General features: G+C 40.6%; 1 protein-coding gene across 5 annotated transcripts in view; it reads left to right on the top strand.

The window, feature by feature from the left end:
• Positions 1 to 23077, top strand: part of LOC129724163 (inactive dipeptidyl peptidase 10) — a 1205782-nt gene extending 1182705 nt beyond the window's left edge. For all 5 annotated transcript variants that reach the window (XM_055678841.1, XM_055678835.1, XM_055678839.1 and 2 more), the window contains one exon: positions 22981 to 23077. In XM_055678841.1, coding sequence (XP_055534816.1) covers positions 22981 to 23062 — 82 coding nt within the window. In that variant the 3' untranslated portion in view covers positions 23063 to 23077. The remainder of the gene's footprint in view (positions 1 to 22980) is intronic.
• The last annotated feature ends 1798 nt before the right edge of the window (positions 23078 to 24875 follow it).

The following is a 24875-nucleotide window of genomic DNA, read 5'->3' as shown; positions in this document are numbered from 1 at the left end:
CATTACATTGCCTTACCACAAACGATCAGTTTCTAATCCGAATCCATCTTATCGTTTCTGGCAGCATGGCATCGTTTGGAGACGTCAACCGGCGATGACGTCATTCCTATGCGGAATGATCAATGAATATTTTATGTAAACAAACCGGAATGGAAACTCGCCGTTCACGTTCCGGTTTTCGCAATTTTTTTTAGTTTTCGCGACGGTTTCTCGCGGCGAAAATACGTTGCGCGTGCGTGTTTATCCTCATAGAAGAGGGGAAAAGTGTTTTGTGCAAAGAAGAAACGCCCAAACATGGCAAAAATTTGTAAAAAGCCCCCGCTGAAGAGGGGTGAAAACTAAGTCAATGGCACCGAACAAAGCGAAGTGATATGTTTTCGGTTGTTTGCCTTCTGTTTCCAAGTGCCAGTGCATGGGTGTTTTTCCAAAAGGCGCGGAATTCTATTCCGGCAAAAATTAAACTTTACACCGTCACGACTAGCGGGGGCCTAGTGTGGTTGGTAACGTCTCCGCCAACCACGCTCGACGCCTGGGTTCGAATCCCACCGCCGACATAGGTGTCGATGGTTGTGAGGTGGCGTGATCCACTCACAACCAACCCAACTGGTCTAGATTTAATCCTAGCCGACACCGGGAGATTTTCTGAGGCGAAAAATCTCTGGGATCACGCCTTCCATCGCATGAGGAAGTAAAGCCGTTGGCGCCGGTCCGTTAATAAACGGGTCGTGAGTTAGGGTTCTGGGTGTGGAGTCGCCTCCCTGGGCGTCGGTGATTGGCCACAACAGTGGCGGAACTAGACCGACGGAAAATAAGCGAGAGTAAAAAAAAAAACCGTCACGACTGATTTTGGAACAGAAAGCAAAACTTCAGCGGAACGATTTATTACTCCGCCACTAGTGCGAAGCACGCAAAACGTTAACGAAGGTAATAAAGAACCTTCTAACAGCAGCGTAAGTCTCCCTTTTTACTATTCACTAGAAGAAGGTAGAGCAACGCATAAATGGACCGACAGTCCAAATGTAATCCGGCGGTTGCCTTTGAAATGTTCCCAAATGAACAATCCGTTTAAAGGCAGGCCGCCGGTACAAAATTGTACTAGTTTATGCTGGTTTGAGAAGATTTGCTGGCCAAACACCAAGATTTTTCCCGGTAGGATCAACCAGCTCGTAAGACGAAGACCCCTTTTTGGCGAGAACTTTCGCCGGTAAGTATTGTGGTCCAATTTTAGCGTTATAAGGTTCGAGAGCGTTCGACAGCTTCATGTTTCGTCGGTAAACAATTTGACCGACGGCGAATGGCTTCGCAAGTTGGCGATGTCGCCCGTTGTATTGCTGTCGAGCACCCTCGGAGGCCTTACTAAGATTTTTAACCACAATACCCCGAATTGTCTCTAATTGGTCCTGTCTTGATTTCAGATCACCCTCCCCAGAAATCCTGGAGTAGTCATCCCCTGATGCCATTTCGCAACCATGGACGACGAAATGAGGACTAAACCCGGTAGAAGAATGAACCGTGGTATTTAGAATGCGTTCCACATCAGAAATGCGGGCATCCCAGTTGCGCTGGTCCGTGCGGGCATACGCGCGAATTGCTGTATTTATAGAACGATTCGTTCGTTCTACCGGGTTAGCCTGCGAATGATATCTCGAATTCTCTGGAGATGAACGTCGAACCATTATCGCTCAACAGGATTTCCGGACTTCCATGGCGGTTGAACCATTGTTCGCGAAGGGTCGCACAAAGTGAGACGCTGCAAATTTTGCGAACGGGGGTCAACATTACGTACTTGCTGAAGACGTCGAGGACGATTAGCAAGTGTTGATTGCCCCGATTGCTTCGAGGAAGCGGGCCAGGATTATCTGAAACTTTAGACTTCATGGAACAATACCAGTCTGCCCGGGATAAGGCATCCAGAACGACATTGTCCTTACCTTTCCGGTGCTCAATGCACATGTCGTAGAGTTGTAGTTCCAAACTCCACCGACTCAGGCGCGAGCTGGTTGTCCATTTGGTCTTCAGTATCCAGGTAATGGCTGATGAATCAGTGACAAGTCGAAAATGATAACCTTCCAAGTAACCTCGGAAGTGTTCAACCGCCATAATCACCGCCAGACCTTCCTTTTCGGTAGCGTGGTAATTCCGTTGGGGAGTGGTTAGCTTATGTGAAAAATAAGCTACCACTTTTTCCCCCTCTGGATGTTGTTGCACCAGAACAGCCGCGACAGCAGTGTCACTGGCATCTGTCTGCAGAATAAATTCCTCCGAAAAATCTGGCGGGACAAGCACTGGAGGAGTGACTAAAAGTTCCTTTACCTTCAGGAACGCGAGTTCTGCTTCGGAGTTCCAGCCAATATTCTTGGCCTTTGTTTTCAAGAGGTCTGTCAAAGGTGCGGTTACCTCACTAAACCGATCAATGAAACGCCGGTAGTAACCGCACATTCCAAGGAATCGGCACAGTTTAGTAACCGTCACCGGCCGCTCGTAATCGAGTATCGGCTGAATTTTGTCAGGATTGACCTTTAGACCTTCCTGATTCAACAAATAGCCAAGAAATTTTAACTCTGGAACCCCAAAACGGAATTTAGCCAGGTTTATCGTCAGATTGGCTTTGGCTAGACATTTGGCTACCTCTTTGAGCAGGTGTAGGTGATGCTCGAACGTTTCGCTTACCACGATGATATCATCGAGGTAAACGAAGACGTACGGTTCCAGTTTTCCTCGTCCTAACACCTGGTCCATCAGACGTGCCAAAGTGGCAGGGCTGTTAACGAGACCGAAGGGTGGACGAGTAAATTGGAACATACCCCTGCCGGGCACACTGAAAGCAGTAAACTTACGACTGCCCTTAGCCAAAGGAACCTGGAGAAAAGCCTCCTTTAAGTCTATAGTAGACAGGTATTTGGCTTAAGGCAAGCTTCCTAAAATGCGCCCGGGATGCGGCAGAGGGTATGCATCACGTACTGTACGCTCATTAAGAGGCCGGGCATCTAGACAAAGCCGAATAGAGTCGTCTGGTTTGGTCACAGCGACAATATTCAAAGACCAATCGGAATCTGACTCTTCAATAATACCCATAGAACGCCAACGGTCGACTTCTTCCCAGACTTTAGACAGTTTTCTTGGGCTCATTTTATAAGGATATCGACAAACAGGCGCGGCACTTTGAAATTCTTCCTTAATTACGATCCTGTGCTCTGTTAGCGAGGTCGTATTCAATTTTCCGGGCACTACAGCCTGAAAACAGGTCGTAACCTGTTCGATACAGGCCATCTGTTCCGGACTAAGTATAGACTCACTCGGAGCATCAATCTCTACTTCTTCGTCCCGTTCCGAACCTGAGTTCAACAGAGCACAAGTTTGCAACTCGGGTGTTATTCCAAAGGCGCGCCAAAAGTCCATACCGAGTATTGAAGAAACTGTTAGTTGTTCCACTACAAGGGTGCAAATAACCTTTGTCTTGTTTTGGAAAGTGTACGGAAGATATATTTGACCAAGGATCGGTAGGGTCTGTCCGTTTGCCGAACGAAGTTCAACTGGCCTTTCCAAACCTTTCAACGGACTTTTGGAAAACTTTCGGTACAACTTTTTGGTGATAATGGTGGCATTACTACCACTGTCGAGCAAAGCCTTGAAGGAATGACCATATACTGCGACAAAAACGAAAGGACGATTATCCGACGGATCATCGAGGATGATGGTTTCAACAAACAACGGATCACGATAATCCTCATCATGAGCTGGTCGAAAACTGTTGTAAATTTGGGGGTCTAATTTTAGGCTTTCTATGGGGCGCACATCCTTACACAACTGCGACTTTAGTTGGTACGAATCCCGTTTTTTAAGCAGTAGGGACAGCGAGAGACATCGAAACCCTTGAATCCACACAAAATACAGAAGACTCGTTTTGGATTTCTGCACGCCTCATGCTCGTGTCCAGTACCACCGCAGTTGTAACAGACTCCGAGACTAGGAGGTCGATGCTGTTCTACCAGATAGTCGAGACAAATCACCGGCTTTTGTTTAGATTCCGGTTTCGAATTTCTCTCGACAAGATTCTTTTCCGTCTGAACACCTGGCTTTTTCTTCGTGTTTTCAGACGGCGTTTTGGAAGCAAAATTATCCTTTTGGGAATTTTTGCTCCAAAATGTTTTGGTTTCAACGTGGCTGTTTTTCGAACCACCTCCCTTTCTGTTTGGTTGGTCCTTTTTCGAGGGGGTAACCGGCGGATTTACCGAATAAGCAGCGATTTCCTTTTGAGAACCGAACACTTTTCGGTAAATCGGTGTTTTGTACGCATCAAACGATTTACCTAAAGTCATCAATTCTGCAAGCGTACTCACTGGCTTTGAAATTAAAACTTGCTTATAGTCCGGCCTGAGGTTCCGCTTGAGCACGTCGAGTTTTTCGCACGGTGTCATGGGAACCGTCATAGCACGAAATATTTTTTCCATTTCCTGGAAATAATCCAGGAAACAGTCGTTTCGCATCTGCAGGCGCTGGGAAACCTTTGATTTGAGAGCGGCGTCAAGTTCCGGATGAACGAAATTTGCCTTAAGCTCACAAACCAAATGGTTCCAGTTGTAAAGCCTGTTCTGCGATCTCATAGCCCGATACCAAGTAAGAGCATTGTCAGTGAGTAGGAAAACCAACAATATCGCACGCAAGCCTGGGGGGCTTATGCGGTCTCGATCATCTAGATTAGTTGAGAGAATTCGTTATCGATATTGTTTTTGGCACATTTTGCATGTGTAGGATAAGTACAACGATACACCGTGCCCCAGTGCTGAGTCGAGAAAATTTCCAGCTCGAAAAGATCCTCGACCTGATCGGGAATCGAACCCGATATCACAACCGTGTGGGAGAGCTAGCCGACCGACAACGCTAACCACAGAACCACGGGGACCACTAGGTCAGTGAGTAGGTGCATTGCAGAATTGAACAGCTCCTCCTCTGAAATTTGCTCGCACTGAGCATAATTTTCAACGGAGTCCAGAAATTCATTCAGTCCTAGCCCATCATCTGTCCCAGCGTATTTCTCGATTTTCCAATCGGAAACACGCTGTGGTCGACGATTGTAATGGTAGTCCGAGTAGGATGGTATTTCATTACCCGTATGATTGGGCAAAGGAAAACGTCCACCTGTCGGACTTGACCTTCCATTCCCATGGTGTTTTGGGGCCTGGGACTGAATGACTGGTAAAGCTGGTTTCGTGTTCTCAATCGGAAGTGACGGACATCGATCTTTCAGAAAGTCCAGGAGTAACTTTTCCACCACGGTTTGGTTCAAAGTGGGCGCCAGTGGTGGATCAGGTACTCCCGGTTCTTTTGGCTCTTCTGGCTCTTCGATTTGGCCCGTCTCACGTCTTTCGTCCAGATCGGTCTGCAGATCAATCTCGGGAACGCCAGCTGGTTGAAAATGTACCAGCGCCCGAAGTTCACTGACGGATTCACGAAGTGAGACAACTTCTTGAACCGTCTTTCTTAAAACTGAAGCAATCGTGTTCAGTGAAGCAATCCCGCCCATTAGCGTCTGAGTAGCTTCCAAAAGACTATCAGACCTCTTAGCCGCTAGAGCTCTATCCTTTTGGGATTGCTGACGTAAAAGTCGAATCTCGTCCCTTAACTCGCTCAAGACAGACCCAACATCTTCTCTTACGAGCGGACCAGATCCTACACTTTGCAGGGAAATGGGTGCCGTTTGTGTTGGTGGCACGTTCGTGTCCAGCAAATCTCCCAAACCTGCTCCACCTTCCCCAGTATTTTCAATTGGAGGAAGCACTGCCGACAAATCAAAATGTTTTTGATATGTAGCAGCAACTTCCGCCAACAAACCCAAAATTTCTTGGTTGACCTCCCCTGCTGTGTATTTGTGGATTATCTGGAGTCTAGACCCCAGATGGAGTAACCTTGTTCGGTAAACCTCCTTGTTTGGGCATCTATAACGGAGATCTTCCTTAATGGAGCTCAACTTCCCAAGGCAGATCTCCATTTCTCCAGCAGCATCCCCATGAAACACACGCAAGCGTTCCACCGTAGAAGACCGTTCTTCGGCCAACAATCCCCGTAAACGACGCTGCCGCTGAACCCCAGATGGATCCGAATCAGCCGAGATGACAACATTCCGCGAGCTTAACTCAAAATCTAGCTCGTCGAAATGCAAATGGTCGACCCGCATCAACCAATAAGCTCTGTTGAGCTCTTCCACAACCATCGCCATTCTCTCGATTTTTCCGGAAAATAACTCGAAAGCACAAAGCATTCAGTATCGACACGGTAAGAAACTTTGTATTATTATTTCCCCCACTAACGATTCCCTTTTATTTCAGGAATTTTAGCGGAATTGAAAAATATTTCGAATCGGATCGGAATATTTTATGGTTGGCAACCACCTTGACTAGGAAAGACTCAAGCTTTCCACAACTCGTCTGGCAGTTCCACCAAAACCAATGCAAAATCACCGATTCAGAAAACCGAAATAAATAAATATATACAATAAATATTTAATAAATAATATAAAGAACACTGGAAAATAAATAAACAATACGACCGCGAACAATATTGCGGAAGAAACCTCACCACTTGCGTAACAAAAATTCTAGCAAAAATCCGATTTTTGATAGAGGTACCCCACACTCAAAAAGAAAAAAATATTTTTCCTTAGAAATATATTTTTTCAGTGCGGTTTTTTGCTGTGCGCCAATTGTAACAGGGGGTCACCCTGTACACACTAAAATTTGCCCGGCGAAACCCTTACAGGGCGGCCAGATACCTCTAACGGACTTTCGGATCTTTGCTAGAACACTAAGAGGAAAAAAATAAACAAAAACTTATCGCGTTTATTTCCCTTTTCCTCCAGCTGTCGGTGGTGATGGCAGCACTCCTGGGGTGTTGTCCGAAACTGCTTACAACGGCTCCTGCAGCCCGAAGTATCCACCAGTCGCTGCGACGATCTTAGCGGGAGGTGTCTCCTTTCCTCCTTTACACTTAGCCGGGGGTAGCTAATCGCTTTGCTCTCCCTGTCCGGCGAGCAAACACCAACACTTTTAGCACTCGAATCCTGGGCCAGTGGAACAACCTTCACTGGACTTGGCAGTGGAACAACCTTCACTGCAAACAATACAAAAACGGGACACCAACTGCAAAAAAATACAGTTAAAACCGCGCACAAAAATTAACCAAAACAAAACGCGACGTGTGTCCCGTACCGAGATCGAGGCTAAACTCCCGATGGCTGCCGACCACAACAAACCCGCCGAGACTTAATTCAGCACCACTTTTTCGCAGCTAGAGAAAAATACCGGCCTATCTATCCCTAACAATTATTCTACAAACATGACATAAAAATTATCGAACCTATCTAACGCGACAATATCGTTCACAAACGGAAAAACGAACGAATTTGAACGAAAATAAACAAACTTATGTGAACGATATACAGCGCAAGTGGTGACAGTTGTCATGTTGGGTACACGCTGCTGCGGGGGTGTTTAAATGAGGGTAATTTTTACTCATACACTCTCCCGCGGTAGTACCAAAATTAGGGAAATTTCCACTCGATGCTGAAATTGCAACCGCACCGGTTACACCTGTCAGCATGCGACAAAATTCCCACTGATACACCAATCTTCCATTGGTTGCTCGTGTTCCAGCCGGTACCACATGGAGGTTGGGATATTACCAAATCTAGCTCTCCTCACTATCGAATCAGTGATGCTGATAGAGGTTGGCGTTGACGCTGTGATCAAGATATTCAATACATCTTCGGAGATTCAAACCCGATTGAAGTGATTTTTTTTACTGTTACGACACTATTTCATGCGTTATTAAATAAGCGCATTTTAACCCTTTTTTCTCTTTTTTAAAATGAAATGTATGGAAACTAGCCCCCCCTAGAAATTTTCCTTAGTTGCGCCCATGGCCAACAGTAACAATTGATCCTAGACGTCGACTTACTAGACAGTTGTTACCAACCGCCACACCGATTTTGACAATTAATTTAAATGCATCAAACTTTATCCAGGTCGAAGTGCACATGACCGGGAATACAGTTTGTAATTTAATTCTTGATACTGGCGCTGATTTCGTTATTTAATGCACGTAATATCAACCCAGATCAACCTGTAAATATTAATAATAAAATAAATTTAGTTGGTATCACAGAAAATAACATACAGACTTTAGGTTTAGTAAATACCGCATTATGTTTTAACAACAGTTTAGTGTTAAACCATACATTTCATTTAGTTACGCCCGATATACCTATTCAAGCAGATGGTATTTTAGGACGTGATTTTTTAGTTAATTATAAATGTGTTTTAGATGACGAATATTGGTTGCTTACATTTAATATAGGAAATGTACAAATGGCAGTACCAATTGAAGGTAATTTAAACGAAGGCTTCATGATACCGAGTCGTAGTGAAGTCATTAGAAGGGTTCCACATTTACGAATTTCAGAAGATATGGTAGTCCATTCGAAAGAAATTCGCCCGGGAGTGTTCTGTGGAAACTCTATTATATCATCGGTAAAACCTTATGTTAAATTCATAAATACTAATAATGAACCGTTGTACATAACTTATTCTCAATTTCAACCTACACTAAGTCGTTTATCTGATTATGTTATCCTTGACGTAAATAAAAACAAACATCAACATGATGGGAGATATGAACAAATTTTAAATAATATTAACATGGAAAAAATTCCGCAATATGCGAAAGACAAATTTATGAATTTAATTAATCAATATGAAGATATTCTTGCCTCCCAGAGAAATAGTTTCGCAAAACAATTTTTACTCACAGAATATTGTCCTTAATGATCATGTTCCAGTTTATATTCCTAATTATAAAACAATTCATGCACAGCATGATGAAATTAACAAGCAAGTGAACAAAATGCTAGAGAGCAACATAATTGAGCCCTCTGTATCTTCGTATAACTCTCCAATTTTACTGGTACCGAAGAAATCTAATGACAGTGAAACAAAATGGCGTTTGGTTGTCGATTTCATACAACTCTACAAAAAGATTTTAACCGATAAATTCCCGTTACCGAGAATTGATGACATTTTAGATCAACTCGGTAGAGCAAAGTATTTTTCAACTCTAGATCTCATGTCAGGTTTTCATCAAATACCGCTAGACAACGAATCTAGAAAATTTACCGCCTTTTCAACAAAAAATGGTTATTACCAATTTACTAGATTACCTTTCGGGCTGAATATTAGCCCGAATAGTTTTCAACGAATGATGACTATAACAATGGCAGGTTTGACCCCAGAGTTAGCATTCATTTATATTGATGATATTGTCATAAATGGTTGTTCAGTTGATCATCATCTTTCGAATTTAGCTCAAGTTTTTGAACGTTTGAGATATTATAATCTGAAACTTAATGCACAAATATGTAATTTTTTTAGCACCGAAGTGACATACTTGGGTCATAAGATTACGGAACAAGGTATGTTACCCGATGATTCGAAATTTAAAGCTGTGTTGAATTACCCAGTACCAACAAATGCAGACGAAGTTAGAAGATTCGTTGCATTCTGTAATTATTATAGGAAATTTGTGCCAAATTTCGCAACTTTGGCATATCCTTTAAGTTGTTAAAGAAAAACACGATGTTCGTTTGGACTGAGAAATGTCAAATTGCATTTGAGAGTTTGAGAAAGGTTTTAATATCACCAACATTGTTACAATACCCAGACTTTTCAAAGGAATTTATATTGACGGCAGATGCTCCAGACGTTGGATGCGGAGTAGTTCTGTCTCAAGAAACACAAAATGGAAATTTACCAATCACTTTTGCTAGTAAAGCATTTATTCAAGCAGAGAAAAGATGAGTTAAAGGACATAAATATATTAAAAATAAATACGAGATCTATGACTAGACAGACTCGAAATAGTAAAATTAATAATACTATCATGAATTAACGGGAGTCGACGCCAGAAGAGATTGATCACCTCTCTGCGTACTCGACTAATAACCCCTCTGAAACAAATAAATTACTTAAGTTAGAAACAATTGTCATCGCAAATGAATTAAAGTTTATAATCAAGAAAAATAGTAGAATTGTTGCACGAGTGCATCAACAGTTAAATAACGGAAGTCAAATTTTAGAATCTTCTCTTCTGAAATTAGAGGATATCATAGTTAAAAGGAATCAAGAAAAAATAGCGCTGTCGACTAAAGACGAAATATTCAAAATGATTAGTATCGAAAATTTTAAAAATATAGCAAACACACTAGTGTATTCTATACAAATTGTAATTTGTTAACCACCAATGATGGTTACAAAAAAGGTTGAAATACAGAAAATATTACACGATTATCATTACACACCTACAGGAGGACACGTAGGACAACATAGATTATATCTTCAAACAAGGGAAGTTTACAAAAGGAATAATATGAAAAGATCGATTGCAGAATTCATCAAGGCCTGTGAATTATGCAAACGAAACAAACTCATAAAGCATACAAAAGAAAAAACAAATGGTAACTACAACTCCATCGTTCCCATTTGAAATTATATCCATAGACACAGTTGGTCCTTTACCTTAAAGTAATGATAACAATAGATACGCAGTGACTATTCAATTAGGGATACCATCCGTCCTGATTTAGCAGGACATGTCCTGATTTTGAGATCCGTTTGGAGCGTCCTGATTTATTTTTCAGATTTTAGCATTTGTCCTGATTTTTCTGGATGATGCCGGATGTTCAGAAATGTTGAAGATGGTTCAGTACTTTAACTTTGACTCCGGAACGAAACGGACTTACTTTGAACGATTTTTTTTCTTTGGTTGAATTTTGTCGAGAGAAATTGTCTAGTTCTTGCAACCCTCAACTATCTGACTTTTGGGTCCTAAAGCCATCCAGCTTTTTTCGCACAATAATGGCGTTCGCGTTGCGTGTTCGTAATATGCGAACCTCTCTGCTTACTTCAGTTTTGGGGATTTCTGAGGAATTGGCAAAGATTTATTTCTCTTTTGATAAAATACGTGAAGATTTCAAATTGACATGAGCAGAGTTGTTAAAAGGGTGGATGATTTAATACGAACTTTCCATTTTAGCCTCCGCCATTACGGCGCGTAAGAAGCTGGATATCAGTTTTTATATATCATTTGAAGAAACGGCGTTTCCTGAGCAAAACGTGATGTTTAAAAAAATGTTTATCGTTTTCCTTCGATTTTAAAATGAAGAATAAAAAACTGCTCGAAATGTCTTAAATGACATTTCGCACAAGTACGGTACACGGTAAGAGTCGAAAACCCATTAATAGGTACTTCTCCAACCATTTCGCCAAAAAGTGAGCCAACCCATTCAGTGGGTAAACTTGATTTACCCATTAACGGGTATACCGATTAAACGTCAAAAACTGGGTACAATTTCACTCATTTTGAGAAATGAATTTTGTCAAGGAAATGGGTGAAATTTTACCCATTATTAAATAAACGGAAATTTTGTGATTATCACTCAAAAAAATGAAAAGAAGTGAAAGTGAAATCAATTATTTTTAATTAATTGCAAAAATGAATCTTATTTACGGACACAGGAGTATTTCATCTGCTATCATCAATTGTCAGAATCGCAACAAAGCCAATACCATACGGATAGTGAACATTCTGGACCCAATATAAAAATATCTCACATTGTAAAATTCAATACTTGTTATAACATACTGTTTGCCTTGCAACTTCTTGAACGACGCAGTATCGAATCTCTTTTAAAGTCCTTCCATGGCAATTGTTGACAAATAATAAACAAAACAGATCGTAGAAGTAACGCGTGGGAACAAATCGACAGAGCAAACTAAAACGATGCTTGAAGTATTTTTTCACCCATTAATGGGTAAACAAATGACCTTTTTTTCTAAAAAAATGCCTTTCTAATGTGTACAATTTTACCCATTTCACATTGTTACCACAGCACAAGTGAATTCGGATTTTATAAATACTTCCTCCGATAGGAAATAGTGAAGTTTATTATAAAATTCCTGCCAACGAAGCAAATTGGTAAGAATTAATTTATACTTAATTTTAATAGAATGTGGTACCTTTAGTAGGTTATGGTAATCGCAAATAAGTTGCTTTAACAATTTTGTACTTTGCCCTATCTCTGTTCCAGTAACGAAATACAAATAAGTGTCACGTTTAATAATATTAAATGTTTGCACAAATACCTGCTCTTGTTGAATATTATTTTCTAATACTGTAATTGAACTTATAACAAGTGGAAAACTATGCCAAGTTGAAACTTATTAGGAAAATTTTGAACGCAATGTGAATCGTTTGCCAAATGATAGCGAAGTGCGCTCGTTTGATGTCCGTTATATCCTCTACTTATGACGATCCTCTAGATGAGCAATGGGCGTGATCGAAGAACCGTCGGTCTGGCATGTAAGTCCATTCGCTGGCACTCTGCGTATGGCGATCCTTTCGCTAGGTAAGAGGCGTGAAAGCAAAATCGACATATAGAGAGTGCTGTACCTGTTAAACGTGGACTGTGGGCTCGCCAGTCGAATTGGCGCATCTTACACTCCCCCCGGAATGCGCAGGTTCTGCACTAGGCGCATTATTTCCTACGCCAACGTCGAGTACAGCGAGCTTCACTGCCGGTCTTTCATATATTCCGCCATATCCAGTCCGCACGGTTGCTCGTCGTACCTGACCATCCAAACCGGTTTGGGCTGCGATCACTCTTCCCTTAGGCCAGCAATTTCGGGGTAATTTTGGATCAACCACGACAACAAGGTCATTGACTTTGATTGGTTCCACAGCAGCAAACCACTTGGTACGTCTAGTAATCGTTGGCAGATAGTCCCGTAGCCATTGCTTCCAAAACATGTTAGCTAAAACTTGAGAGGTTTTGTAATTATTATAGAGAGCAACTGGGCTGTTGTCGAGTGGAACCAAGGGTTTCAAACCGTTTGAAGATTGAATCAAAAAATGGTTAGGTGTTAATACTGGAGAAAAATCATTCTCAAGCGGAATGTCTGTCAGCGGCCTGGAATTCACGATATTTTCCACCTCCGTCAGAGCATTTTCGAGAACTTCCGCTGATGTTACTCTCGATGCCAAAACATTGTTTAGGTTTTTCTTTACGGTTCTGATGAGTCGTTCCCAGGCTCCCCCCATGTGGGGTGAAGCTGGAGGATTGAACTTCCATTCGGTATGAGCCGACGTGAATTCCTTCACCAGTCGATCGTGGTCTACGTTCTCCATGGCGGTTTTAAATTCTTTCGAGGCGCCTTGAAAATTGGTACCGCAGTCACTATATATGACGGCCGGGGTTCCCCGTCTTCCGAATATGTTTCGTAAAGCCATTATGCATGAATCGGTTGACAATGTAAAGGCAATTTGTAAATGAATTGCTCGTGTCGTCAGGCAAGTAGCAAGCACCACCCACCGTTTTTCCACCCGACGACCGAGCGAGATAGTTATGGGACCGAAGTAATCCACTCCTGTATGTGTGAACGGACGACAGTATGCAGCTAATCGACCGTCTGGAAGATCTGCCATTAAAGGCGGGCGAGGCTTAGCCCGTTCGTTTTTGCACTGCTGACATTCACTGCGTACCTTTTTAAAGATGCTCTTCAGTCTTGGTATGTAATAAATCTGTCGTAATTCGTTTAGAACCGTTTCGTGATTCTGATGATGAAAACGTTGATGAAAGTCCGCTATTATCAAGTGAGTGATATGGTGCCGACGAGGAAGTATAACTGGGTCAACTGCACCGGCATCAATATATTTGCATGCTGCAGTGCGACCGCGAATACGCAAAACATTGCTTTCATCTAAATATGCGCAGAGTCGGTATAACGAGCTGCATTTGGGAAGTGGCTTAGTTGTTTGAGCCCCAGAATTATTCATAAAAATGGCTATTTCATCCGCAAATACATCTTCTTGAGCGGTACGGTATAAATAACATTCGGCTAAGGTGTACTCACCTCGGGTAAGCGATCCGCTGATTAGCTGTATCTTTTTTACTCGCCGTTTCCAATTGAGAGCACACCGGTACAGTGAAGAAACTTTACGCAGTAACGTAGTCCAACTCGAAAATTTATACGCATTTATTGCTGGTTGTAATGCTAAGGTGTGCACCATAAGATGGGGCCGGAGTTCTTCATCCGTTGGCCCATATTGGCGCGAGGTTATCGGCCACTCTGTTTCCGGTTTCCATAAGAATGCGGGGCCGTGAAACCATCGGCTCGTTGCGCTAAGATCCGGTTTTCCCTTCCATTTCGTCCCTTCATCGGCGACGTTATACTTGGTCGAAATCCAATGCCATTCTGCAGGCTCGGTACTTTCAAGAATCTCGCTTACCTTGCAAGCTACGTAAGAATTGTACCTTCGGTGATCCGAATTTAACCAACAGCAAACGTCTCGAGAGTCAGTATAAAAATATCGTCGACTAACTTTAACATTAAGTGCTTTGAGCACGTTGTTAGTTAGACGTGTTCCTGTCACAGCCGCCTGCAGTTCTGAGCGAGGAATTGATAAATACCGCAATGGCGCTACCCGTGTTTTGGCACCTATTAGGGCACATTCGATAGTACTTCCTTCTGTGTATCGTAAGTATACGACGGCGGCAAATCCGTTTTCACTGGCGTCGACGAAGGCGTGAAGTTGAATTTCAGCGCTTATTGATGTAATGTTGCGATAACAGCGCGGAATTTCCACTAGTTTCAGTTTGGGAAGCTCGTCAATCCACATTAACCATTTTTGAAACTCCGCGTCACAGACGCAGTCATCCCAATTGATTCCAGATCTCCAGATCTCCTGTAACAGGACTTTTAAAAACATCATAAAGTGGGCGATAAGGCCAAGCGGATCGAACATCAGCATCAGTGTACGAAGAACCTCACGCTTGGTGGGTCGACGAAATCCGGATAAAAACTCATCTTGACACTTGTTGGAGAGTTTAAATGTGAAACAATCTTTTTTAGTATGCCACCACATTCCGAGGATTTTTTCAGTGGGGGCTCCATCGCATACGTCCAAGTTTTTCTCGGCGGTTGGTTTGTCGGTCAAATTTGCTAGCACCTCTTCGGAATTAGAAAGCCAGTTTCGCATTTCAAATCCACCCTCTGCATGAATTCGTTTTACTTCGCCGACAAGCTCTGTCGCTTCTTTTTCTGTCTCCACGCTCACTAGCATATCGTCAACATAATGTTGCTCGGTTATTGCACGAAAAGCAGCAGGGCTTTTCTGCTCATAGCGTTTTGCATGTTCGTTTTTGACGTATTGAGCTGTGCTAGGCGAACAGCAGGCGCCAAAGGTCAAAACCTGCATAACATATACGTATGGTTCTGCGGAATGTTCTCCACGACCCCAGAAAAAACGTTGACATTGCTGGTCTTCTTCTCGCATTTGTATCTGGTGGTACATTTCTCGCAAATCGCCACATACTGCTACACGATATTCCCGAAATTGAATGAGGACTCCGAGCAATGACGTTAAGAGATCTGGTCCTTTGAGCAGTACTGAATTTAGTGAAACACCAAACGCTTTGGCAGCTGCGTCCCAAACCAATCTTGTTTTAAGTGGTTTGTTTGGGTTTACGACCGGGAATACTGGAAGGTACCAGATACGGGAATGCTGTGTATTCAGTTCCTCGTTAGTGAGCCTTCGTATGTAGCCCTGAGAGACATAATCCGCGATTTTCGCGTTTAACACATCACTAAGTTTAGGGTCGTTCTCCATTCGTCGCTCCAGACACCGCCATCGCTTGAGGGCCATTTCTCTACTAGCGGGAAGACGCGGGTTGTCGTATTTCCAGAGTAGGCCCGACTCGTATTTTCCTCCTTTCCAGCACGTTAGCATTTTCAGCAATTTTTGTGCTCGTTCATCCTCAGTCGAAAGTAGAAAATTTCCTGATTTTACGACTCCCATACTATCAAGAGAAAAATAATTCTTCATCTCGTTATGAAGCACGTTGTCGCAGTCGTGATTACACTGGCAACCATCGAGCTGATGGTTATTAAAGGAGCAACTATCTGAGCCATTGGATATTAAAGACCCATATACGCACCACCCCAAGCACGTTTTGATGCCTATTGGCTCCGATGGTTTACCTTCGCGACTGTTAGTTACATGTCCCAGTTTGGCATGATCAACTCCTATAAGAATACGCGGGGAGGTATTTCGATAGGATTCTATTGGTAATCCCTTCAAGTGCGGAAAACGGTTCTGCAACTCGTCGATCAGCATAGTTTGTGGACGAAGTTGAAGCTTTTCTACGGTTCTTACGTTGGTGAGTTTGAATCTCTTCGCGTACTTCGATGTACCGGCAATTTCCAAATCCACTTTCTGAGAAGTCCTTTCTAGTCGCCGAGTGTCTCCGGTCCATTTTAGGCACAGGGGTGAAGATTTTCCGCTGACACCCAGCTCATCAGCTAGTCCTTTCTCTAGGAGAGTTAGTTCTGAGCCATCATCGATAAACGCATATGTCTGAATCGCTTTAGACGGGCCGTGCAGAATCACAGGCACAAATCTGAACAGAACATCGCTGGTTCGTTGTTGGTGTACGTTGCAGCTACGTTCACTTTCTTCAATAGATTTGTCTGCGACTGAGCTAGGTGGAATTATCACTTTCTTATTGCAATGTAAAAGAGGATGATGTAGGAAAGTACAGCCGTCAATTCCACACGGTTTCTTTCGATTACAGGAAGAGTAATGGCGGTTAAGGCATTTTCGGCAAAGTTTGAGTTCTTTTATGGTTGCCCATCTTGAGTCATAACCGAATTCCGAGAAGCGTTTGCATTTTTCTAGCGAAGAACAGGTGCCCTTACACACGCCACAAGCTTTAGGAAATTCTTGCTGTTTGCTAGGTTGAGGTTTACCTATCTCTGTATGCTTGTCTGTTTGAACATGGACATTAAGAAAATTTTCCTTTTTCGCCCGAAATCCCAGTTTACGATCGGTCCCTTTTTGTTCGCTGCTCCGTATGGGTTTAACTGAGTTCAACCTTTCAGCCACAGCATACAACCATGCATTGAAATCTTGCAGGCTTGGCATAACGCTTCCCTCTGTAGCTTCTGCCCATTTATATTTCAACCAGGGTGGTAAACGTTCTACTAATTTGCTCCTAAGAGCGACATTATAAACAAAGTCAGGTATTTCACAGGCCTGTATTGTGGCACAAAGGTTTTTGACTCCAAGCGCAAACTGAATAACAGTATCGAAGTCATCAGTGTCCAACGATGGAAGCTCCTCGATTTTCAAAATTAAAGCCTGAATAATCCTTTCTGGCCTGCCGTACAACATTTTTAGTGTTGATATAACGCTTGCAACGTTGGATGGGTGAAGTAATTCGCAACTGACTGCATTTAACGCCGCTCCTTTCAAGCATTTGCGGAGCCGTAGCATATTTTCTTCGGCCGAAAAACCGCACATTTGCGTGGAAGTATTGAACATTGCGAAGAACAGTGGCCAATCCTCCAGCTTACCACTGAACTCCGGGAGATCATCCGACACTGCATGGCGTGCAGCCAATTGGCTACGATTGAGAATACAAACTGTTTCATCCTCTATATTATTCGCATTAGTCGAACGATTCACTCGCGAAACGATGGGTGGTTGAATTATTGGTTGTCGATTAGGTGTTGAACCATACCCGGGAATAAAATGGTCACGAGTTTGATTACCACGGGGAAAATGTACAGAATTCACTGGTAGTGTTTGTTTTGGGGTCGTTGTGTTTATTACTTCGAGTTGCAAACCGGGGTCTTCGTTACCAACCTTATTTGTATCATCGATCCAGTTTTCGATTTGCGAAACCTTATCAGCAATCGACGGAATATCATCGATCACGCTGCTAGTGTCGTTTTCGAACTTATCAAGGATAGCAAATTTCATGTCTAAAAACCGTTGCTCAATCGCTTTAGCTTCTTCTAATTTCCGTAGCTGTAATTCCATTTTTCTTCGCATGCTGCTCTGAGCGCTACTGCTTGCTACGCTAGCTGAACTAACTGAAACGGCTGCGTGAAATGATTTCTGTGGCGGTTGTTGCTGATGCTCCGACGAGTGACGCTGCATACATTGATTCTGTACGCTTGTATCGGCATTAGCAGCACCGCTCGGATCGGTAGCGTCGTGCGATTTAACATCGGATCCATTGTTACCAGTATCGCTCCCTGACTGGAGATCAGAAGATCCATTCTTCTTCCCGATTTTTGGCATTCTCCTGTCCTTGCAGTAAAGGAATTTTATAAGATGTTACCACAGCACAAGTGAATTCGGATTTTATAAATACTTCCTCCGATAGGAAATAGTGAAGTTTATTATAAAATTCCTGCCAACGAAGCAAATTGGTAAGAATTAATTTATACTTAATTTTAATAGAATGTGGTACCTTTAGTAGGTTATGGTAATCGCAAATAAGTTGCTTTAACAATTTTGTACTTTGCCCTATCTCTGTTCCAGTAACGAAATACAAATAAGTGTCACGTTTAATAATATTAAATGTTTGCACAAATACCTGCTCTTGTTGAATATTATTTTCTAATACTGTAATTGAACTTATAACAAGTGGAAAACTATGCCAAGTTGAAACTTATTAGGAAAATTTTGAACGCAATGTGAATCGTTTGCCAAATGATAGCGAAGTGCGCTCGTTTGATGTCCGTTATATCCTCTACTTATGACGATCCTCTAGATGAGCAATGGGCGTGATCGAAGAACCGTCGGTCTGGCATGTAAGTCCATTCGCTGGCACTCTGCGTATGGCGATCCTTTCGCTAGGTAAGAGGCGTGAAAGCAAAATCGACATATAGAGAGTGCTGTACCTGTTAAACGTGGACTGTGGGCTCGCCAGTCGAATTGGCGCATCTTACACACATTTTTAAATTTACCTATTTTTTTGACAGCCGCATATGACAGAAAAAAATGGGTTTAAATGAATAAATGAGTGGCGTATTTAGAAGTGTAAATCTCAAATTACGTGTTTTATTTAATGATACCTCAAAAAAAGAAAACACCTCATATCAAATTTGTACCGGAAAAAGTTGTCCTGATTTTTAACCACGACCAAATGGTAACCCTATATTCAATGCGACCTAACAAAATACGTGGTATTAATACCAGTACCAACGAAAGAAGCAAATGTTATCGCTAAAGCGTTAGTTAATGATTTCATACTAACATATGAAACATTTTTAACTTTAAGATCCGATCAAGGAACAGAATATAATAATGAAGTCTTTGATCAGATCTGTAAAATACTACATATCAAACAAAAATTTAGTACAGCTTATCATCCTCAAACAATCGGAGCGTTCGAGAGAAATCACAGATGTTTAAATGAATACCTGAGCTCTTTCGTTAACGAGCATCAGTCTAATTGGGATGAATGGTTAAAATTTTATGCTTTCAACTATAATACTACACCCTGTACAGATCACGGTTTTCTCCTCATGAGCTAGTTTTTGGAAATAAAGCTAAATTACCACAAGAAATATTTGAACATGGAACAGAACCAATATATAATTTTGAACAATATAGCAAAGAATTAAAGTTTAAGCTGCAAAAATCAAACGAAATAGCAAGGAATAAATTAATTGAACAAAAAGTAAAAGGGGTAGCCACAGCAGAACCCGTTTCAAATCCAATTCAATTACATCAAAATGATACAGTTTATTTACAAATCGAAAATAGAAGAAAACTAGATCCATTTTATGAGGTTCGTACGTAGTAGAAGAACTTTTAGAACCGAATTGCAGAGTTAAAAACGTTAAATCAAACCAGACAGTAGTAGTACACAAAAATCGTTTAATAAGAACATAAAATTCGTATTTTATTCTGTTTGTATCATCTACCTTAAACCAAATATTCAAATTAATAAACAAAACCATTGTATTTGCTGATAGTTATTCTTTATAATCAATTATAAAATCTTTTGAAGGAAACATACCATAATCAATTTTTTCAAATTTATATAGACATGTTGGCAACAATAAATGTTCTCACCAGCGTTGCCAGGTATCCAGATTTAGCTGGATTATCAAGATTTTTGAACATGTATCCAGGTAGACAGCTTTGATGTCCAATTATCCAGATTTTTCATGGATGATCCAGATTTTATCCAAATTTTATTTTCTCTGTTCCACAAAAAGGTCATCACTTCAATTTTGGCGCGAAATTTTGCAATTTTGTCACCTCAAATTTTGCGTACCCCAAAACTTTTATTCGAAAAATTAACCTTTCACCCCACGAAATGACTGCCAGATTTTTACCAGGTTTTTATTTTGCCTTTTCCAGATTTTTTAAAAATGACCTGGCAACGCTGGTTCTCACTCCGTTTTCACATTTATGTTTCTCTTGGAGGGATCAAGGCTCCTGATTCCTGCATTGAATCTTCATTCGCTTCGTGAACCGTTCGCTGTGGACTAATGTCAATGTAACACGAACGCATACTTCATCGGGCGCGTACATGTGTTCGGATGAACTGAAACGATCGATTCGTGTTTTTCCCTTTTCCTGCTGTTTCTCATTATTTGCCGATTGGATACGGTTCAAAATCACATCGATGCAACTCAGTAAATATTTGTATCGGTTCACCGTGGCATTGATAGATTCATCATGGCAAATAAAATCGGGACGAGGACAAAATAGCATTCGCATCGAATCGTTCACTGGAGCTTACCAGAATTTCTGAGCTTGTTCGTACATTTGCTGGTGCTATGAGACAATAGGCCGTATGAGTTAGGCCGAAAATATACTGGCGCGTCTTGCACTGCGGAGACGGTTCGCCTTGCCGTGGGTTAGCTGTACATTAACCTGCGGCAGGGCTTTACTTAGGGCTGTACATTAGCCTACGGCGCTAGTATGTTCACGGCCTTAAAGCGTTGGCTTTATTCGCCGCTGCAAATACTACGAGACAAGCAGGACAAACTTTTTTGTTCATACGGCCGGGATCAAAAAAGCTTTTATTTTTGTATCTATGTCGTGAAGATTCAATAAAACAGCGAGCATAGTTTCTTAAGAAAACAATTGATGTTGGAAATCATACAAAATTAAGTTGAATTTATTATGATTGACGACAGGGAACATATTGTTCATATTTATCTCGGTTTTTGAAGATGCATGGCAGCGCCGTGTTAGTTGTAAATTAATTAATTGTAAATTAATACAACTAATCATTTACTTAATTTGCGAGGTCTGTCTCACTTATCTAGAATTTTTTAAAATATTCCAATCCGAATAACCAAATTTTTGAAATAACCGAACAGTTAGTGTGCTTACTAATAATTCTTGTACTCGGTAAATATGGTTACATAAATATTTAAAAATTATTTTTTAATCGATGTTTGCAATATACGGTAAATAAATTAATTGTAGCTTTAACCCTCTAGTGCCCAAATTAATTTTCAGACGGACTTCGAAAAAATCACTTTGAAACTTTATAAACATTTTTTAAGTATTGATTGAAACTTTTTAGAGGTTCAACTGAAGACCGTCTAAAGGCGGCACTGGGTACTAGAGGGTTAATTTATTTATCTTGGAGATGAAAATTCGAATTTGCAACCAACAGATTTTATTTACAAGGTATAGCGCTTTCTTCAAAGTGTTCTCATTGCTCGGAGGTGGTTTTTCTTAGTTTTATTTTCGGGGTGAAAAATGCGATACAGCGAAATAATCTTTTGCATACGCTTAAAGATAGGTTTGGGCATAGGAAAATGAACGTTGATTAAGAAAAACGCAAAATGGCATATTTTAACAATCTTGTGTGCTGGGTTGGCGTGCATAAATAAATTAAGGTTGCTTCATAGGCGTTTTTTTAACGCGGGTTTTTTACGCGAATTCCGGAATTTACGCGGTTTTTTTTTACGCGACACGTATCCCTCGCGTAACAAGCGACATTAGTGTATACAACAATTACTTAAGTTATTTATACAAATTTACATTTGCTGCAAACCCGATCAGAGAGAAAAAACAAAAATGTAACAGAAGATGTTAGTTTGTTACGGGAAAAACCTTCCAGGCTGTGTTTTCAATTTGGTCCCGTTAGGTGTTAAAATAACATTTAAATTATAACATTAAATTATAACAGAAATGATTCTACTAGTATCAAACACATATTAAAATATGTTACTAACATATTAGCTTTCTAACAAAATAAGATAGTATATAATACAATATAATAACAAACATTGTTAGAAACAACAGGTTTTGATAAAAACGAAAAGTTAGTTAGACTTGTTTCAGAACTACTTCATTAGTCAAAATTATATGGAAAAATACAAAATTGTATCAAAATATGTTATTTGTATCTCACGTTGATAGAATTTTGTAATGTTTTAGTTGTGCTCTTCTTACCGGGAAGACAATTAATTTTACCACAGTTGAGAAAAAAATATTTCAACGTTCAATACTTCTATTGCTACATAGTAGCAATAGCATAGTAGACAGAAAGATTTTCACAATGATTATGAATTGCATGATTACGAAATTGTGAATATGTCCGCCATTTTGTATGTTTCTTTTGTCGATATTTTTTTCTTAACTCCTAAGTTACGTTTAAATAAATACAAATGATTGTTTCTTTGTGTCGCTTGAAAACATCTCAAAAAAAAATCAAAAGAAGAAACCCTTTCTCAAAAGTAAAAATCTTTTCTATTTATTTAAACGGAACAATTTGATACCCTCTACCTGTATCTTCAGAAGCAACCCGCTAGTATATATATATTTATATATATATATATATATATATATATATATATATATATATATATATATATATATATATATATATATATATATATATATATATATATATATATATATATATATATATATATATATATATATATATATATATATATATATATATATATATATATATATATATATATATATATATATATATATATATATATATATATATATATATATATATATATATATATATATATATATATATACTTTTTTTTTTTTTTTTTTTTTATTCTCGTTTATTTTCCGTCGGTCTAGTTCTGCCACTGTTGTGGCCAATCACCGACGCCCAGGGAGGCGACTCCACACCCAGGACCCTAACTCACGACCCGTTTATTAACGGACCGGCGCCAACGGCTTTACTTCCTCATGCGATGGAAGGCGTGATCCCAGAGATTTATATATATATGGCAGAGCTGTATGCCACCACGGGTCGGTAATTGGCGATTACCGAAGGCCACGGAAGTGCTCACTGCTAGCAAGCAGTCCCGGACCATCAGCGGGAGCTAGCCTAGGTCGTGGCGAGATTCAGGCACTGGGCCGCTGAATTCTCGCAAAAGCCACACTAGCCGGAAGCAGCTCCGACGGAGCGAGTAGTGCCGCTCCCACCACCCAAATGCACTATACCGCCCATTGGGACTGATGCCAGTAATGTTCCTAATTACGGCAACTGGTCGCATCACTATAGGACAAGAGTCGGCTTTCGTTTTCGTACCATGATTTTGGGCTGGCACCTGCGCCGAGCTCCCTTAGTAATGTCGTGTGATAACGGCTTGAAACGGCGAGATTACAACCGGTGCAGGGGTCTCCGTCCCGTAAAACCTGGCAGGCCTTCCAGTACGTTCCGAGTCCATTGCCTGGTGGGAACCCGGCAGGAGTAGGATCAGATGTCTTTTCCTGACTTGCGCCGGTCGGGGGTGTCATAGTTGCCCATAAGGCGCTAAGGCAGCCGCCCCTAGCCATGGCCTCACTGCTCCGGTATACACTACCTTGGGACCATTTAGGCGACTACTCCATTATGGATAATATATATATATATATATATATATATATATATATATATATATATATATATATATATATATATATATATATATATATATATATATATATATATATATATATATATATATATATATATATATATATATATATATATATAAATATATATATATATATATATTTATTTTTATATATATATATATTTATATATGCCGTGGGCTTGCATTTTTACGTAAGCGCCAAATTTTCAAATTTCATTTTTTTACATATAACTATAATATAGAAAATCACCTTCAAGATGCTTGTTGCCGTTTGATAAAAAACTTTGATAAATAACTGAGAAATATCAAAAATAAGAAGTGACGTTAGCGCCACTTTACATAGAAGTGACGTTGAGGTACGAATACGATAGTGTATCATGCTTGTGGAGTGCATAATTTAAACGCATGGCAAACTAGACTATTCAGGCGTACCAACGTCACTTTTAGTGCAAAACATTGAAATGGTTTTGCTGTTTTGCAAGAGAAGTGACGTTGGCATTGAAACTCAATGCGTTTACATAAATAAACGTGTTAAAGCAATGGGGTATGTTTTTCATCATATTTACTCAGATTCTATCAGATAAGTTTGCGTAATAAAGCGCTTCTGTTAATTTGCAAACGATTTAGATCTGTAGCGATTTTGTGCTTTTGGCGCTTACGTCAAAATCCTAGCCCACGGCAGTATAAGCTTCTTTCTCGTCAATTTTCATTTTTCGTTTGGATTCGCCCCGAAGCATCATTGCGATTGGTAATACCATTCACGGTGAATATTCATCGGCATTGATCTGAGCCACAAAGGCTTCTGAAACGATGTATTCCCATCCGATCGCTCAATATCGCTTCGGATGACTTGAGTAATCGTAGCCAATACGAATCAAACACGAAGGTAATCTACGTTTACGTTACGTTTACGTTTACGTTTACGTTTACGTTATTACGTTTTAATAACTATTCATCGCCCACAAGCCACTCATAACAGTTCAGTTCACTATAGGCGTTGTTTCCATTAGGGATGTGCGATACTTTATCGATGCCGCGGGTATCGATTCTTTTCTTCCGATATATCGAGTATTTGGCATCGATGCTTCAGCAAGCAGTATTATTGGATAT

This window comes from Wyeomyia smithii, chromosome 2, assembly GCF_029784165.1.
Source record: "Wyeomyia smithii strain HCP4-BCI-WySm-NY-G18 chromosome 2, ASM2978416v1, whole genome shotgun sequence".
Lineage (NCBI taxonomy): Eukaryota > Metazoa > Arthropoda > Insecta > Diptera > Culicidae > Wyeomyia > Wyeomyia smithii.
Note: the sequence above shows the minus strand (reverse complement) of the source record. Positions and strands in the feature narration are given on the sequence as shown.